Source organism: Peromyscus eremicus, chromosome 5 (assembly GCF_949786415.1).
Source record: "Peromyscus eremicus chromosome 5, PerEre_H2_v1, whole genome shotgun sequence".
Lineage (NCBI taxonomy): Eukaryota > Metazoa > Chordata > Mammalia > Rodentia > Cricetidae > Peromyscus > Peromyscus eremicus.
Window position 1 is genome coordinate 65,266,421 of NC_081420.1, and position 19,877 is coordinate 65,286,297.

Sequence of the window (19,877 nt, forward strand, 5' to 3'; positions counted from 1 at the left end):
AGGTTTCCATATGCACTCACTTATACACATACACACCTGCACACACATGCGCAAGCACACACATACAGTGTGATTTATCTCTGAAAATTACTTTATATTTTATTTGAAAAGTATTATAGTAGTCACTAAAGAGTTTACAAAGTGTTTTCTCAATGTCTTATTAGAAAACTGTTCCTTATTTTTAAATCTAATCACAATAACAATGACAGTTGCTTTTAAAAGCTAGTTTAGTTTACTAGTCATGAAATTTATCAGATTTTCGCATGAATTTCGGGTGCAGGAAATACAGATACAGAAGGTGGGTGTGGTAGTGCACACCAGTATTCCCATCTACTCTGGAAGCAGAGGAAGGAGTATAAGTCCAAGGCAAGCCTGGGCTGCACTGGAGCTTCAGGGCTAGCTTAGGCAACTTAGCTAGACATGTGTCAAAACTTCAGAAGTGGAGAGGAAAGGGTTGGAAACATGGAAACTAAAGTGGTGCTTCTCTGGCATATAAAAAGCCCTAGGTTCAACCACATTATTGCAGAGACTAATACATTTGCATCACTAATGCAACATTTGTTTTCGTATATCTCTCTCTAGCTAATGTATGTCACCCTCTGACTGGTAAATTATGACAACGTATACATCCTCTTACACTGAATCTCTCTCTCTCTTTCTCTCTCTCTCTCTCTCTCTCTCTCTCTCTCTCTCTCTCTCTCTCTCTCTCTCTCTCACACACACACACACACACACACACACACAGGTCATCTGAATACCAAGGCTACATCAGAAGTTGGCCATCATTACTCCCTTTCCATCACCCTTGTTTTACTCAAATCTGAAATATCTGTTTGCTGCATTATTCCCTCCGATTCTTTCCCCCAAGCTTTTTCTTAAACAACGCTTTGCAAATAGTGGCCACCTGATTTAACTCAGCCAAATGCACAGGCCACAGCATCTCAAGCTTGAAAACTGCTACAATTCCCACTAAACTAATTCGTGCTCAGCAATCAGCGTAGTGGAACCTTTTGTGTCATACCCAGTTGACTTGCTCTCGAATTCAGCTTTGATAGCACTGTATTTTTTTTCCCCTCCAAACTTGTTTCAAACTCCAGTTCTTCCTGTCTTTGCCTTCTTTGGAATACAGGCATGTACAGCCATGCCTGAATCTCACTGACTTTCAAAGGAAGGGTGTTCCTACAGAATTAGGTGACTCACTCATGTTCCTTCCCAGGATCCTTACAGAGCCATTCCTGATGGGGCTCTCCCACTGTTCCCCAAGACTGTCTGAGATACCTGCCTTTCCTCAAGGGTTTAGATTCCAGTACTACTTACGGCTTACAAAGGATGCAAAGAAGCCCTGGCCTGGCATCTCCTCGGATTGGAAGACAGCAGTGAATATGTTTCCTGATGTGACAATGGGACCGGGAGCCACATCCCCACAGCTTGTGGCTAACAGGGTATCATTGGTCTCCAAAGTTCCTCCCCAGACCTGTTGGGGGCAAAAACATGACTTAATGCTAACAGTTTTCACCTGCAATATCTTAACAGGTTTAGGTTTAAATATAATTGTATTCAATCCTATGGGGAAAAAAACGTAAGACCAACTCAGTCACGTGCAAATCTGAAATATTTTCTTTTGAGAATTATTTTTAAAGCTGGTATTTAAGTGGTTTATTTCATCCTAGTTGCTCTAATGAGGCTGAATTTGGTTTTTGTAGAGCTGAACAGTGAAGTATTCCTCTGATTGGTCTACCTTAGGTAATCCTGCCTTCTACATGGGCATTTGGCCATGAAGGTAGTCTCATTTGGTCTGGAAGGAAGTGACTAGATAGAGTAAAAGAGCCAAGGATGCTATGTACGGTCTAAAAACCTTCTTAGTGGCTGCAGGAATATTCTGATCTCTCTTAATCCCACCCTAGATGATACAGGTGATTTGTGTTGCCACTTTGGATTTTTGTCAGCTTTGCAATAAATTCATCAATTTTCTTGATTTTCCTATTGCATTCCTATTGTCAAGTTCATTCATTTCCATTTCCATCATTATTTTCTTGATTATTTGCTTTGACTTTATTAAAAATGTAAATGAAAACTTCAGTGATATCAATTTACTTTTAAACAAAGTTTTTGCCATAATCTATATACTTGACTGGTCTTATTTTCTTTGATTACCTTCTGTGTGTTTTTAAAATTCCCTTGAGACTTCTTCTTTGACCCATGGGTTATTTTAAGGTGTTTAGTGCCAGTGTGTTTTATCACACAGTGTGTTTTGTCTTTGTCAAAATCCTCTCTGAATCTTCAGGCCTGGCCAATGACAGTTACAAAAGTTTCCCCTGCCGAGCCCGATGTCCACCTTCCTCATCCAACTTTTCCACAGCCAACATGTTCCAGTCTGTGAAGTGAGTTGCCTTAAGGGTTTCAGGCCCTGATGGCCAAGTACACCCTCATACATAGGTACATTCGTAGCCCAGGCACCTTTGCGGGGGTGGGGGGTGGGGGTGGGGGTGGGGTGTCTGTTTTTCAGCAGCCCCCAGCTGGAGGCCTTCATGGCAACTTTGCCAAGACCTCTTGTGAGGGGAAGGAAGAAAGTCCAGGCGTTTTCCTCCACTAAGTCAGTCAGTACTCAGTGTTTTCCATTTTTGTTTGGGGCTCACACAGCTGTGAATCAGTCCTACCTCTGTGCTGACCACTTGACCCTTTCCACGTGCTTATCAAAAAGTGAGATGGGAGGAGCCCACACTTTTGCCCTTTTCACCTCTTGATTATGCCATTTCAGGAAGTAATTAAAGACTTGATTTCTCCGTTCACTCTGGCTGGTTGTTTACAGCTGACTGCTTACTCTGATGTGCGGAAGGCCGGCTCTTTTTCTACTATTACTTTGTAGTTTGACTCTATACCATCAGAGAAAATATTCTCTACAGTTTAGTTATTTGATTTACTAAGGTTTCGTTATTTTTATCTTAGTATGTAGTCTACCCTGGCATGTTACAAAGATATTGGAAATGTGTATGCTATTGCTGATGTGTGGTTTCTTTTACATCTGTCAGTTTTATCCTAATGCTTCTCAGTTTCCGAGCTCCCTTGCATCCTGGTGCATTGTCTAACTGGTTGCCCTATGAGCTACTAAGAGCAGAGGGTTGAAATCTTAACCCAACTAAATGGCTATCTTTATAGTTCTACGAAGTTTTGCTTCTCATGTTTCTGGTTCCATTGTTTCAAGAAAGAACATTGAGTCTCATTTCGTCTTCCTGGTAGACTGGTTGTTTATTCTCATGTAAGATGTCTCTTTTCTACAGCACTATTTTAAAGCTTTGGATTCCATTTTAGAAGATGTTAATATGGTCATTACTGCTTTTCTTAAAATTAATGTTTCCATGTTTTATCATTTTATATCCTTTTCTTTCAACCTATCTATATGGTTGGACTTGAAGTGAGTTTGTTTCCACTTGCATCATGCTTTATCTCTAATAATCTGTTTATTCTAATTGTTGTAACTAGGTTATTTAACACACACACACACACACACACACACACACACACACACACTGTGCCTTCATTTTTCTATTTGCATTCCTTTTTCTTCTTCTACTCCTTGATCCACTATGTATTTTTTCTCGACTTCCTAGATATCCCATTTTTCATAGGCCTTCATATCCTTTCTTATAATTTTTATCGTTCTAGGTGTTAAAATGTACATACGTGATTACTGAAGTTTACTCCAACATTCACACTGGGCCATTTTGAGGGGAGTGTGGAAATACAATCTCCACTTAGGTTCCTTTACAACTTTCCATTGTCAGGTACCATTATAAGCCTTTGTTTAAATTACTAAACATAATTCATAAACATATAGAAGAGTGTATTCTAACTGGATGCATACATTTCTGCTCATTTCCTGATCCCTTCTTCTTTATGCTCAAGGTTCCTGTCATACCATTCTATGTAGTTAGAGTAAGTTCCCTTAAACAATCTTTAATGGCAAGTACCTTATGGATGTTTTCTTTTAGCTTCCATTTGTATGGGAACTTATAAATTCTCCCTTGTACATTATGAGTAGTTTCCAAGGTGCCAAATTTATTGATGACAACTCTTTTATGTCAGTACTTCATTATTTCTTTAACTACTGGCAGTTGAATTGTTGTCTTTCCTTGGTATGAGTGTTGGACATTTTGTTATTGTTCATGGGTCCCTAAGGCATTGTTCATGGTTTTTTGTTTTTTGTTTTTAGGTCTGTTTTCTCTTTATTGTTTCAGGGGGTGACTTCTGTTGTTCTGTCCTCACATTTACTGATTCTGCTCTCTCTCATTTCCACTTAACTATTGAGATTAAACAGTGCATTATTTCTCTTGCATTTTTTAGTTCTATAATTCGCAGTTAGTTCCTCATTGTAACTGCTATTTCTTTGCTGAGATTTTCTATAATTCATTTTGCCATGACAATGCTTTAAAGAGAACTTGTCAATTGTTCCTGAGGAATTTTTATGACAGTAGCATTGACATCCTTGTCACATATGTCCATCATCTGTTTCATTCCAGGGTTGACATAACTTGATTATTTTTCCTCACTCTAGTTGTAATAGTCTTTGTTTCTCTTATGATAGGTTCTTTCTTGTTGTGACATAAACATTTTATCTAATTGTGTTAGTAGGCCCTGAGTCCTTATTTCAGTCTTTTATTTTAGAAGAATATCACCATGTTTATGTTCAGTGTATATATAGTCTTGCAAATATTCTTGGGCTCTGTTTCTAATGGTGATTTGATTTTCTGAGTATCTGTAGCATAATTTTCTCAACCTTGGTTTTCATGGTACTTTTAGATGTTATTAGTATTGTCTTCCTTTTACTTCTTTGAGTCAAGGTCTCATGTGGATCATGCTGTCCTTAAACTCCCTATGTAGCCAAGAATAAGCCTGACACTCTGGTTGTCCTACCTCTACCTCTTGAATGCTAGGATTACAAGCGTGTAAAGCCATGCCTACTCTAGATTTAGTTAGTGTTTCCCAAGAGTACAGAGAGTCCTTTACCTGGTTTGGCTTCTGTGTATTTCTTCACCAATGGAAAGGGTGTAGGATTTCCCTATTAGTACCTTAGGGTCTTGGGGAGGAGAAATGTCTCTAATTTTGAGAACAAAAGGAGATCTTTTGGATTTTTGACCATTCTGTCCACCTTCGTTATTGTCTCTATGGCAAAGAAAAGAGTCCTGACTTAAAGACACCACGGACCTTCCCACTCCAGATAGTTTGCTGTCACTGGGTCCCTTTACTCATTATTTCCATCTATACAGCAGCATCCTTTGGCAGAAACAAGAGTTTCATAACACAGTTATTACAGTTTTGTCAATGGAAAGTCTCACACTCAGTGAAATAGAGTGTTTCTTCCTTGACTTATTTTTGATATCATTGATACCATTTTCTGCTGGCACTGGACTTTTATGACACTTTCAGAGGGACTTCCATTCTATCCAGAGGAAGAATGATCCCACTCGGTTTCCCATATTAACTTTTTCCCATTGAATAACTTATAGGACTTCATCTTATGAAAAGAAATCTCTCTTATTTCATAGGAAAAAGTAATTAAGAGAAGTACACGTTAATTCCATTTTATTATGTACATATTTTGTAAGTATTAGATTTTCATTTAAATAAGACAAACAGATCAATGTGAAATAAAACATTTTGAGAGATGATATGAAATAATAACACTGGTTTTTAAAAAGGCATTTCCTTTCATTGGGTGATTCTTATATCCCCAAGTACTAGGTAGTTGTTATGCTATTATGTCATATTCTAATGTTTAATACAACCCTACCAAACTGGGAATCATTCCCTTCATTTTATAGTTAAGTAATTTGAAGCCCAAATATAAATTAAATCATAAAATACATGTGGGTGGTAAGTATGAAAGAAATGAATATATTTCTGGCTAATGGGACTTAGGTCAATGGGTCTTTCCACTAAAAGGCATAGTTTCACAGTGATACAATATGAAGATGCAATATAGCAGAGCTAAAGTGAATTTGTAATACAGTTGTGGTCATGTCAATGGGAAGTGAAAAGCAATGCCATGTGGGCAGCAAAGCTGCTTTAGAGGAAAGCTGCCTCTCTAACTTCCCATTCACCATCTTTTTATTCAGGTCTCTCACGGTTGTTTCACCTTATGGACTCTTAATGTCTAGAACAAAGGTTGTCATTGGCTACTTCAGTCTCCTGTAATTTTTATAGCTGAGATTAAATTTTCTTTGTGATGAGGCCTTATGCTGTTTATACTGTCCTTTCTTTTAGGAAAGAAAGACAAAAATAGGAGGAGAGAGGGAGAGAAAAGACAAGGAAGGAGAGAAGAAAAAAGGGAAGGAATGAGGAAAAATGAAAGAGGAAAGGAAAAACCACCCATCAATGCTCATGACAATTTAAGATCAGAGAAAAATCTCCTTAATTTAGTCACTCTGCCCAAACCAGAAAATGGAAGACTACAAGAGAGATGTACTTGGTGATTCAAGTCTTATCTTTTAACAGTTGAGATTTCTTGCTTTCACATCTAAACAATTCAAGCAATACAAATGCACTATTTTCACCTTGAGAAATGCTGAGTTTTCTGTAGCCAAAATGCTTACGTTCACAAACCAGTTAAATAAACAAACGCACCAACCTTCACAAAGCTGTTCAGACACTGGCTGTCACTGCTGGGGATGTGGAAATTGCTGTCAAAGCTAATCTCCCAGTGTTTACTGTCATGCGTGATGGCTGTCCAGGAGCATCTGCTGTTCTGGGGGAATGTCTGAGGCCAATGGGGAGATTTGATTGTACCATTATCTGAATGGAATGTTCCACCACAACCTGGAAATTTACCATTAAAAAAAAATCAATCTTCAAGAAAAAATATCAAATTTAGAAACCAAAGATGGCCAGAGAATATTTCTAAATGTGAAATCATAACTCATCTTTTCTTGTGTCTGACTCATCTTTGGGGCAGGGACTAAGCAGGAGCCCATAGATGCAAAGGGCTTTTAATGGAGAGCGGTCACTGTTTTGGTTCACCCACACAACCCAGTGCAGATCACTTGATAGACTCCCATTCCGTCTCCAAAGAAGTCATCTTTTCTACTTTCCTTGAGATTGTGTAGTAGGTAGATAGCCAGGCCACACTCACTAACAGATTTGAATACAGCTGTATTATTACTGCAGGGAACTAGAGAAAATGGTTTGGAACTGGGGAAAGTCTTCCCACTAAGTAACCTGGCTCATTCATATTGAAATTGATTGATTGTTATAAATAAATCATGGGAATATGAAGAAAGAAAATCTAGAATTATTTTCCTAACTTTAAAACACATACCTACGATAAACAAAGAAAAGTATGAATTCAGAACAGAGTGAAGTTAAATAAAGGGACATTGCCTGAATCTTCTGCTTTTGAGCCAGTGGTTCATCTGTAACTCCCTGATGACTTCAGGAGCAAGCTAACGGTTTAATGGGGAGCTGGAATCATTCTATAGAGACCTTCATGTTAACAAACTCTGTTACAAAGAACTGTTCTGTGATAGTTAGGATTTACAAAAATCCTGACTGTCTAATACAAATATTTATATTTTCTGAGAATTTTCATAAGATTTATATTTCATAGGAGGTACAATGCTACTTTAAAAAATCAATTCCATTATCTTTTGATTCAGTGTCCATAGCAGCCTTTCCCCCCCTTAAATACAAATTTCATCTGGTCACCTTTATCCTCAAACTCCTCCATCAAACATGGTGTCTCTAGGGACAATATATGTAAACCAAGACTCTTGTGATGTATACTCTGTTTTAACTTTCTGAAAAGTCTGCCTATTAGCTGAGAGAGAGAGACTGTCTCTTGTCACTATCTCCTGGACAATAAGAATATAGCAACTATATACATGGCATTTTATTATATTATGAATTACAAATAATCTAGAGATAATGTTTTATGGAGGAAACTCATACACTGCACACAAGTACTACATCATTTTGCACAAGAAACTTCAGCACTTATAGATTTGTTTATTGAGGGGAGTCCTGGAGCCCACCCCCTGCAGTAGTAAGGAATGACTATACTTTAAATTAGTTAAGAAACTAATGAAAAATAAACGGTAAGTATAGAACAGTTGTTTGGTTTGTTTGTTTTACCTAAAGTGCTTGTGTTCCATGTAGCATAAAATCCACGACTTTGCCCTTGACGGTCTGTGCTAAAAGTCACCACAAGCTTGTTGGAACCAGACTGTACTGGTCCGGGGATTGACCACCCGCAGTACCGTCCTATGATGGGTGATTCAGGGTAGCCACCATTCCTGACAGTAACCGAGTCTGAAGTGCAAGTTGGATGCATCTCAAGATGAAAGTCAGTAAATGTGAGCTACAGAAGAGAAAAGACACGATGAGCCATCCTGAGCTGTAAAGGAGTTCATCCACCAGCAGGTGGACAAGGTTTCTACAGATATTTTCATTTTGTCATAATTCACATAGCTTTGTATTTCTGATTCTTTAGTTATTCTCTCCTCTCCACTCTGTTTCCCTTGTTAAAAGTTCTCTTGTGAATTTAGAAAGAGTATATTTTTTTCCATGAAGTAGCGTCATTTGGGAGAACCCCCGCAACCTGTTAGGCTAGAATGACAGCTCATGTCAATACTGAATTCACCTCTTTTCTGGAGGCTCAATTAGCTTCTACATACACCTCCTCCTAATTTGAGAAAAGATAATGGTCTTCACTAATCATAGACTGGTAGATAACAATATCTGTACTCTAAACAAAGAATTTTACAGAAAATTTTATCTGATTATAAAACCAAAGCCTACAGTAATCACTTATTTACACACATACATACACACAGACAGACACACATAAGGACACACACACCATTTCCATGATCTAGTAACCCAGCTCTAAGAACTCACGGTGATGATGTGCCCTTCTGGGGCTTCCAACAGCCATGAACAGTGGGTCCATCTACCATAAACATTTGGATAGTTAGGACTTGAGATCACTCCACTCTCACCTGTCTGTATTCCACCACAATCTGAAATTAGATTTGTAAACCTCTAAATAAAAGAAAAGAAAATACCCACAGAGCTGAAACAAAACTTAATGACAGCCATCATACTTTCTGGTAAAAAATATAATCAGCCAATCAATCAATCAATCAATTAACCAATCAATCAAGTAATAAAAACCTGAACAAAAACAAAGTTAGGGTGGAAGAATAGAAACTAATGAGTTGAATCCCAAATAGTGTGCACCAAACAGAATTCCATAGTACAGACAGTCTCAACTGAGCAGAAAATAGGAGGTTCATGGTAAATGGAGATTAGCTAGCCACAGGATATAGCTAACAATGTACTATAGACAAATGGAAAGACACTACCTTTCCTGAGAATAGCAGACCATGGATATATAGGTAAACCTGAAGAAATGATGTGCCCTATAATCAATTATTGCATCATAACAAGCACTTAGGTTTCAAAGAACAGATTATTGAAGCATGTTAAAAAGATGGTACAGGTCTATAACATCATATGATCTGCCATTCAACAGAAACAACACTGCTTCTCTGTCTGATTCTCCTTTCAATGGGATGAAAAATAACCAATGGATGAAATGTTTGCCCAAGTAGATTATGTTTGGGCTTATTCCCTCCTTTAACCGGAAATTTGGTTGTTGTGGAATAATCTTTTTTTGCACACTGTGAAGATGTGTTTTTGCCAAGGCACCTTCTGATTACTTTAATAAAGAGCTGAATGGCCATTAGCTAGGCAGAAAGAAGTTAAGTGGGATTTCTGGGGACAGAGAGCTCTGGGAAGAAAAAAGGGGAAGTCACCAGCCAGACGTTGAGGAAGCAGGATGAGCAGTACAGAGTAAAGGTAAACGAGCCATGTATTTAATAGTAAGTCTTTGTGTCAGGTTTTTTTTTTGTTTTTTGTTTTTTTTTTTTTTTTTTTTTTGAGCTGGCAGCCCAAAGAAAAATCCATCTATATTTGGCTATAACAAGCAATAGTATATAAAACTATAGCAGAACATATGTTGATTCACAGTCAAACTCAACAGAAGGAAAAGTGGGATTATAAAACCTGTCAGCAAGAAGTAGACTCAAACACAGAGGATCAGTGCCAAACAAAAAGTGTGGCAGACTGAGAGAGTCCTCATGGAGACATGGACTTAGGATGGGAATAAAGCTTTTGGAAACAAGGCAGGAAAAGAAAATATGAGTTTAGACTTTCACAAAGGGAAACACTGCCACAAATGTGAAGGATTGCCATGTTAGTGAAAGGAAGCAGAAAACAAGCAAACAAACAACCTGGAACCAGGGCAAGTGGTTTTGTTGCCCACCTTGGATTGAATTTCTGCATATAAACTCTGAATGTCACACATGCAGGTCTAACACAAATTATTAGAAATATGCAATAATCTCAACAAAACATAAACTGTGACCAGGTATGATTTATCCTGAAATGTAAGAATGGTTCACAATAGAAAACATGTCAATGTAAATTGGGGACCAAGCTTGGGGGCCAAACCAAACCATGGAAAACAAAATAAAAAGACTATAGTTTGAAGAAGACACAGTTGTCTACACAGAGGAACAAAGACAATCAAAGCATTAAAGCCATAAGACTATTGTAATGTCTCTGGAATAAAGGCAAATATATAAAAACCATAAAACTCTTCTTGGCATCAGTAACAACTAGTTAAAAATTTAACCTAAAAAATTTCATTGAAATTATTAATGAAACTATTGTATACTAAGACATAAATCTTTTAGGCTTACCTGTAAAGGAGTACTCTACATTGAATCCAGTATGTTCTACACGCTCGTTGGTGACAAAGTGTATCCACACCTGGGGGTAGGGGATAACCAAGGGTACTGCTGGTGCTGATAAGCTGCAGAACTTCTCTATCAGGGGCCCATCAGCATCACCTGATCAAAATAGTATGCGAAGTGACATTATTTGCACGGTTTTGGACAAATATCTTTAATTAATAGGAATAACAATTAATGAATAAAAATAACAAAAAGTACTCCTTGATACATTTCAATCCTGGTACAGTAGCAGACATTTCCAAAGAAATCCTCTATTATCTTTGTCAGTTACACACAAAAGAGTTCTCTGACACACTGAGTGTAGAGACGCCTTTACTATTGGTGCCAATTTATTCCAATTTATGTCTTCAAAATCACTTTCACATATCTAAACAGAAATGCAATCAACTTAATACCCCTTTTAGCTGTGTGCTTTGTAAGGGAGGAAGAAATGTCAATAGTGATAACAAATATACTCTTAGGATAGAGAAGATGATTGCCAAAACTTCTCAAGACTCTTCACTGCATTTGATCTTCTAAAATGAACAGAATATTCAGCACTCAGGCCAAGAACTGTCAGAGTTGAGTTGAACAAGTTTCATGAAGATTCCTTTTCACAGAAATTTGATTAACATTTACAGAGTACCTGGAAAGTGCACATTTATCTGCTCCCTATGTATTCTGTCAGATGAACACTGCTGACCTTATAAATCAATGAAATAGAGTATTTCTACTGTCTGTAAATCAGGGGGAATAAAGAGAAGATTGAATTTCACTGACTGAAATTGAATATAGAGCTGTTCTGCTTTATTCTGTGAATGGCTTGGCAACACATAGAGGTAGTAAGTGTTTATCAGCGTTTCATGGAAAGCATTCTCAACGGCCTCTTCCATGTTTATACTCATGTGCCTCAGAGAGCTGGGATGATTCTCTCTTGCAAAAATCCCTGGTCTGCAACCCAAGTTTATATCAAAACCCTCATTAAAAACTCTGTGTTCCATGTTCTCAAAGGAGGCCATCAGTGACTGGGCAGGTCTTCTCAGTTTTGGCCTTGGTGCAGGGCAGCTATGATGTGTCTCAGCACTACATTATTTTATTTAAGGCTGGATAGAAGTTATCTTTAAAAGTATAGAGATGGAACACATTCATTAACCCATTTGCTTTCTTAAATTTTACTTTATATGTGTCAAATTACTACACAGCCTGACAACAACACTACACTATTATAGCCACTCCATATGATATTATAACATTATTTTCTGCACAGACACAACTGAGTCTTACTTGCTGTTTAATATCATTTGTGTAGCCACATTAAGATTGTTACTCATCTCTGTAATTTCCCCTATTTCTCTACCACCCAAAGGTTTATGAGAGACCTTTGCAGAAGAAATTCCTCCCCTAAAATTAAGGGTGTTAACACAGTGACAATAATAACATAATATATAATATAATGTATTATGTAATATGTACCTTATATTATATTATACTCTATACTATAATATAAGGTAGCTACCACTGATTATTAGAGTTGTCAGCTTTCAGATTTCTTTTCTTTAACACTGGGGATTAAGGAGAACACAACCAACATTTGACAGTATATAGCACCTCTAATATTATTTTCCTCCCCTGTCTAATTATTTTCTCACCGGGAAGCAAGTGTCAGTGTACCAATGGAAGCAACCTCGTTAGATCCTCTATGCCTGAACTTTAAGAAGGAACTTGAATCCTTCCATGAACACAAAGGTTTTTTTTTTTTTTAAATAGTCTTGAGAAGTATGATTCATCAGATATGCCTTGATCCTTTTCTACCATGAAAAAAATGAACGATGACTTTCAGGATAATTCTCCTAATAGCTCCCATGTGCTGCTCCACATTGGTACAGTGTGGAAGGTTTTTAAACTTCTAGGGCCTTAAAAGATAAAAGAATTGAACAACCTCCTTGTGAGTCCTGCAAGTTCAGGAAACTACTGACAGTGTTAGGTCACTCTAAGCTTAGTTCCTGAGGCCAGTGAGGCACACTGATAGGACAGAGACTGGCTGGAACCTGACTTGGGTGAGCCTCCTATACAGGAAACCTGAGAGAGAAACTCTCCTTGCTAAGCACCCAATTCCCTCACAGTTCTTAGGTCACATTTGCTATCTGGGAACAGGGGATTTCAGCTTTGTGTTGACAAAGCTCCTTTGTAACTTGTGCCCTGAGATAGAAGCCATTTGAACTCCTGCTGTTGTCTCCAGGACTGAGAAGAATAAGCAGATAAATTAGAGAACACATTCTTTGATGGAACTCACCCACTCGAAACTCAAGGACATCAAATGCACAGTCTTGATGACTTTCAAGGGAAAATGCTATAAAATGGATATTAATGGATGAATTTTCCCGATTTGGGTTACTGACAGTCCATTCACAGTCTAGGTTTCTTGCATAATCACGGATTCCATTATAGCCAGGAGAAGTAAAGTTTCCACCAGAGACACTTGAAAGAGGTCCACCACACACTAAGGCAACAAAAGGCAGAGAGAGAGAGAGAGAGAGAGTAATGAGATCTGCATTGTTACAGACGATTCCAACAATCAAGGCACAATGAGTGAAATAATAAACACTGCATCAGTTTGCTCTTCTAGATGTAGTCAGGTTTGTAGACAAAGGACATGCAAACTATAGGAGGAATGCCTATGGGTTCATGAATGCCTATGGGTTCATGAATGCCTGTGGGTTCATGAATGCCTATGGGTTCATGAGTGCCTATGGGTTCATGAATGCCTGTGGGTTCATCAATGCCTATGGGTTCATGAATGCCTGTGGGCTCATGAATGCCTATGATTCAACAAAGTTCTTTTATTTCTCTTCTGGAATGGAGAAGATGTCTGTGGCTTGGCCGTGTATCAACATCTCCAAGTTTAGATATATTATTAATTCAATATTTAATTTAGAAAAATACACAAATCACTGGTAGGTCCTAGTGGCTTTTGATAAACAATTTTCTATTTGATCCAATAATTTATTTGCATTAAATAGATAATATAACACTACAGTGCCAACAAACTTACTCTTTTTTATATGGTAATGAATGTCTCTTAAACCAATCAAATAAACAGTTTTTGTTTTTGTTTTCTTTTTGTTTTTCAAGACAGGGTTTCTCTGTGTAGTTTTGGTGCCTGTCCTGGATCTCACTCTGTAGACCAGGCTGGCCTCAAATTCACAGAGATCTGCCTGGCTCTGCCTCCTGAGTGCTGGGATTAAAGGAACGTGCCACCACTGCCCAGCAAATTAAATAATTTTTAAAGATGTATTTGGTTCCATTCTTCCTAAAATACAAAACCCTTGGATAATGGTAGCAGACCTAAAAGGAAGAGGATATTTATAATCCAGGCCACATGTTGCTTAATTTTGGGATAATCTATATTAAATGCAACCGGGTTATTATTTTCACTGAATATACCCATATAAGTAAGAATAAAAAACAATAACATATATTCAGTTGTCTGAGACAGTAATTACTCTGTGGTCCTAAGCTACCGAGGAAGTAAATATTTTCTTGAATATAAAATAGTGTATCAGAGACTGTGGGTCCAGATTCAGTCCTAGCAGTGATATTACAGAGAATCATGTTAGAAAGAAATCTAATAAAATTTTGTTATAAAAAAATTCAAAATACAGCTTTTTTTTCCAAAACCACAATGGTTGCTCTCCCTATGCCCCCAAGCAGATCTTTTGTTTGTTCATATATCTCGCTCTTGTGTTGAAGATCCCAGGTACACTTTTGATGATACAGAGAAAAGAGAAGACTTGGCTGTTTGGGGCAGTGTTTGGGGGGCGCTGAGTGAGTCTGACCAAGAGGAGGTACGTTTGTAGCATCCTACATCACCTGCGTCTTCACTGGAGGTGTAGGAAGCAGTGAAGCCTCCGTACGGCCGGGATCCATCGGTGAAGAATACGACCTTCATTGTGTTTCCAGTGGATTTGAACTCACTGGTTACGTTCACACGGCTGCACAGTTTCTCTAGTTGGGGTGAGTTACTTCTAATGCCATTGAACACCTGTTAGAAAAATAGATCGACTTGAAGCTGTGCTGCTCACTTTACTGAATATCCCTCAGGAGATGACCATCTGAGCCCTGAATCCTGCCCTTCTAAAGAAACCACAGTCAACAGTACAGAAAACTACCCCAGGACTACAAGCTACTAAGCCATGCCAAGCATATTTTTGGCCTTAGGGTCATGTCAAGAAAACTAAAGATTTGTAAATGTCCACCTCCCGTGGGTCACAGATGAGAGGCTTCTCTGCACTTGGCAAGTGGAGACCCTGCTCTACATGGGAAGTAAATGTGCCACTACACTTTCTTTATAGTCACAGAGTTTACTGATATGCAGTTTTCTTAATCATGCCTTGGATGCTTTTAACATACTAACTTAAATGTTAGCCTTAGATGATTTCAAGTGTATAACCATCCATCTACTCCAAATACCTTGGAGAGTACTTTGCAATGATTTTTCTTTATTGCTTTTAATTAAGTGTACTTATGCGTATCTGGGTGTGATTATGTGCATGTGAGTACAGGTGCTTGCAATAGATTTGCCTGGAGCTGGAGCCACAGGCAGTTGTGACTGCCCAAAGTGTGTGCTGGAAACTGAACTCCAGTCCTCTGCAAGAGTAATACATGTTCTTAACCACTGAGCCAATTCTCCAGTGCCCCTTAAAAAGCAATTAAAAAATTAAGCTCTTTCTTAATTATTATGGATTTAAAGTTCCTATATTCTTAGTCATTTGACTTAACTTTTTTCAGTTTTTATTTCTGAGATTACAATATAACAACTAATTAGTGTGTTCTTACTTATTGACTTTTAAAAACTGTATTATTACTGGTATCAAAATACAATTAATAGCTTTAGTTCCAACTGGTAAAGTATGACCGCTTCTGCACAAAGCCTTGTGAATGCTTTTCAGAATTCAGAGACGTTTCTAAAGAAATAAATAGCAATTTACTTGGTGATTGATATTCCTACTCTTTAAAAGGATTTGAATGGCTCACAATTAGAAACATCAGCCTAAAAGCTTTGAGGAAGCAGGCCATGTTCTACTCCAAGGGATGCAAGCTTTTCCAGTTACTGTAATTAATGACTGAACGTAGCTCTTGGGTGGTTTCTGGTTTAAAATGCCTTCCAGCTAGAGGACCAGAGGAAGTGTTTCCATCATCTCTTGTGCAGATACAGAGCCAGACTCTGCTAATGGCCTACTCAGATTATCTTATCTGATCATTACCTTGTCTCTCTCTCTTAGGCCTGTACTAGGACTACATTTTTCCAGATGCAGACAGTAAGTACAGAGATTTGTACTTTATTAAAATTCTAAGAACTAGGAATATTTCAATTTGGATTCAAAGCAAAGCAACAAAAGACAATACATATTTCATGCTACTATGAACAGGAGTAGGTCATGCGTTCTCAGAATGGAAAGAACTTATCACCAACTACAAGGTTGACAGGATATGTTGTAAGCAATGACCAAAGGTCTTTGTTGCCTCTTTATGTATCTGACCCCAGCACAGAACTGGAATGACTACAACACGTGCAGTCACCCAGCTAGTATATGGACTTCTTTCTCCATTCAGAAGCAACCGACGGTGAGCTCCCGTCTTGTCCTCTAACGTCTTTTGTAGTCAGAAACTACAAGCCTCAGAAGACCCAAGGCAGGAGCAGCAGGCACATGACAGTCCAGACAAGGTATGAGCTGCTGTGAGCAGGAAGGAAATTTGTCTCACGACCCCGCACATTGTGTGGCACAGCCTTTCATTTCCTACGTCTGAGTCATCGGATTTGTTGCTGGATTTGGGGGAGTTTCAAGTTCAGTCCAGCTGGGTGTGGTGCTCAACAAGCAGCAGGATGCTTACAACTCCCCAGGCCACTTGCAGATCTTAAGTTTTCTTCCCTTCTTTTCGGGTAAGCGTTAAGTCCACAGAGGGTGGAAAAAAGCAATTCAAACACTTGTTTGGAATAAAAAGGATAAAGTAAACACCAACACATAAACATGTTTTAAAGAAACGGAATCTGGATATTCTCCTACAGAAATTAATTCCCAAAGTGATTCCATGATGGAGTTTCATCCTCCCCATGAGGAAAGATCTGAAGCTGTGATATTTGCAGATCACTAATTACAGGTCAAGATCTGTATTAGTTACTTTCATAAGGTCCAACTATCAGATTCAAGTACATGTGCAGAGGTGCCAATCAGCTTTTGCACACTTTTTTAAAATATGAATGAAGATCAACCAGGGCTCTGGGGAAACATCTAATATGAAATGCAGAGACCAATATAAATAGAGATAGAATCTGAAGAAAACAATATGAAACTTCACAGAAGTAATATGAAACTTCAAATTATGATTCTATAATAGTTTAATATGTGCATTCAAATGATTATGGTACAGCAGGAATCCTGTAAGTCCTCAAAAGTTATCATCCACACTTGTGTCCTCAGGGAATTACAAGAGCATATGTCTCACCAAAAAACAGGAAACTGACTAAGAAAGGAAATGTACAGCATCATGAAGCCAGGTGGCCAGTCCAGAAGGGAATGAAGAGGCCACAAACATGACGGTGCAGGGAAATCCCAAAACAACAGCTCCCATCAGGCTTGCTGCAGATGGACAAGGATTTGCAGAAGGATACTGATGATAAAAATAGACATGTATGCCTCTTCGGTGGAAGATGTGTAGAACAATTAGTGACATCCATAAAATGTAAAAATAGTACAGCTGTTGTTACTGTTATTTGAAAAAGCAAAAGGAAATGTGGCCACAGCTTATTGCCTGACTTAACTAGAATGCAGTTTCCATAATCACCTAGGTTTAACACCAAAGGGCCATGACAGTGGAAAATGTGACATGTGTTTTTGTAGGGAAGCTGGCAGAATATGGGAATTGTGGGTTCTCTATGTGCACGTCTCATGGGAGGGAGATAATTCCTCAGTTTCTATAGCAGGATATGGGTAGATGATACCCAAGACCAACAGAAGAGGTGCAGAATAAGAATATTAGCTTGATACAATAGCATAAATGCTACAAGAAATAGCTGGAATCCAGAGGAGTAAATACATCTGGCTTCAATGATTAGGAGTGGAGAGGTCACAAGTAAGGTCTAGTTTTGCAATTTGTGACCACCAGTATCAACTTTATTTTATTATTTGAGTTCTAAAACTGTGACTCATTTTATCTTTCCTATAGGTCATGTACAATCTGTGGTGGTAAAATTCCTAATAATCATTGGATTCAACATGGTTTAAATCATAGACATAATTTCAAAAGGCCAAAAAAAATCTCAGTTAGCATTATTTATGAAAATTTTAGTGATATGTAGAATGTAAAAATTAGGTATTTTTGTTTTCTCAACTTTTAAGATACTTTTCACTAAACATCTATTATATTTAATCAGAGAACATCTTAAATTAGTTTTCAAGGGAATTTATATTGCTTAGTTAAAACTACTTAAAATTATGCAGGAGCCAGAAAGACATACAATACATAAAAATATGGTACACTGGGAGCGTTTAATCTTTTTTTCTCCTTGTCTTTGTCTACATATCCATGCAATAAGTAATAGGTGTTTCTTTATAACTAACACCTAATTCCTTAGAGTCACAAAATGGCTGCGTATAAAGGTGTCTGCCACCAAACCTAACCTTCACACGAGTGCTGTAGCATGTTCACATCCATAAATACACATGCACAACAGAGATATAAATATAATTTAATTTTAAAATTAACAATCTTAATGTAGGGATGTAATTCAGTTACTTAGCATGCACAAGTCCTGGGTTCAGTCCCCAGCACCACATAAACAAGATGTGTGGTGCATACCAGAAATTATAGCAGTCTGGAAGTGAAGCTGGAGGATCAGAAGTTCAAGGCCATCCCCTGCTACATACCGAGTTCTAAGCTAGCCTGGGCTACTTGACACTCTGTCTCAAACAAACAAACAAACAAACTAACTAACTAACTAACCAACAAAAAACAAAAACAAAAAAAGAATGAAAAAGAAAGAAAGAGAGAAAGAAAAAGGAAAACAAAAACATAGCGCAGCGTCTCCTGCCTCTCAAACATAAGGAAAACACACTGGTTCCATACCTAGTATCTGGGAAAATCATTTCGGTACTTTAGATATTGGAACTGAGACAATAATCTGAAGGTTAAATACAGCAATTTTCAGGTCATAGAGAGTGATGAGGGGATGTCACGGGAGGCTTGATCTTTGGAATTTACTATTCAGCAGCAAAAGGCTAAACAGAAAACAAAAATGCTTCTTCATTTTCTTAAGCCAACAATGTTATTTCTGTAACTCATTCATCAAACCTATATCTCCATGAGCATGTGTCAGCCCCTGGGGATTCACTGGAGGAAACTGAGTCCTGGTCCTCAGAGAGCTGACATGAAGCGCTGTGAAACAACACAGGGGAGGCCAGGGGAGAGTGGGGCTTGCTTCATGAGTCTTAGTGAGGTGGTGTGGGTTAGCCACTAGAGCAGAGATCCAAAACAAGCGAAAAGATCACCAGACAGCATCTTGGGAGGAACAATCTAGACAGAGGCCATAATCACCCATTAAAGCCTGATATTGGAGCCTGTTTATCGAAAGCCAATCCCACCCCCACCCCCTACCCCGGGTACCTGCCCCGTGGAGGTTTTTCCCAGAGCCCAGAAAAGAAGTGTACAAATGGCTAGGATTCTGATCTATATCAATTGAATTTACGCACGCCATGCTCTTTCAGTCCATTCACTTTATTGTTTTAAGTTAATTTTCCCCAAATCTACATCTTCTTTTTAGCCCATACATTACTCTGCTGTTCTCTCTTTGTTCTATCTTAGTTCTCCCCGATAGTCTCTGAGGTTTCCAGTTTTTATATACATACAGTCAGCAATTCTCTGGCCCAAGCAAGGTCACAAGGCTTGAATTCTCTCAGGGTCATAAAAGCAGATAACTAAGTAGTGACTGTCAGGCTTTCTTTATGGCTCAAAGAGGGGGTGACATGTAAAAGTCTCAGTGAACTCCTAAAGGGAGCAGGGTCAAATGAGAGGGAGAGAGACCTTAAATCA

The 19,877-nt window shown here is 38.2% G+C and overlaps 1 protein-coding gene across 2 annotated transcripts in view; it reads right to left on the reverse strand.

Annotated features, from left to right (window-relative positions):
- The window catches only part of Cubn (cubilin), a 233,806-nt gene that overhangs the window by 43,475 nt on the left and 170,454 nt on the right, over positions 1-19,877 (reverse strand). For both annotated transcript variants that reach the window (XM_059263605.1, XM_059263604.1), the window contains exons 49-55: positions 14,661-14,832; positions 13,084-13,290; positions 10,758-10,907; positions 8,890-9,011; positions 8,125-8,350; positions 6,626-6,813; positions 1,318-1,474 (exon numbers count right to left, since the gene is read on the reverse strand). In XM_059263605.1, coding sequence (XP_059119588.1) covers positions 1,318-1,474; positions 6,626-6,813; positions 8,125-8,350; positions 8,890-9,011; positions 10,758-10,907; positions 13,084-13,290; positions 14,661-14,832 — 1,222 coding nt within the window. The remainder of the gene's footprint in view (positions 1-1,317; positions 1,475-6,625; positions 6,814-8,124; positions 8,351-8,889; positions 9,012-10,757; positions 10,908-13,083; positions 13,291-14,660; positions 14,833-19,877) is intronic.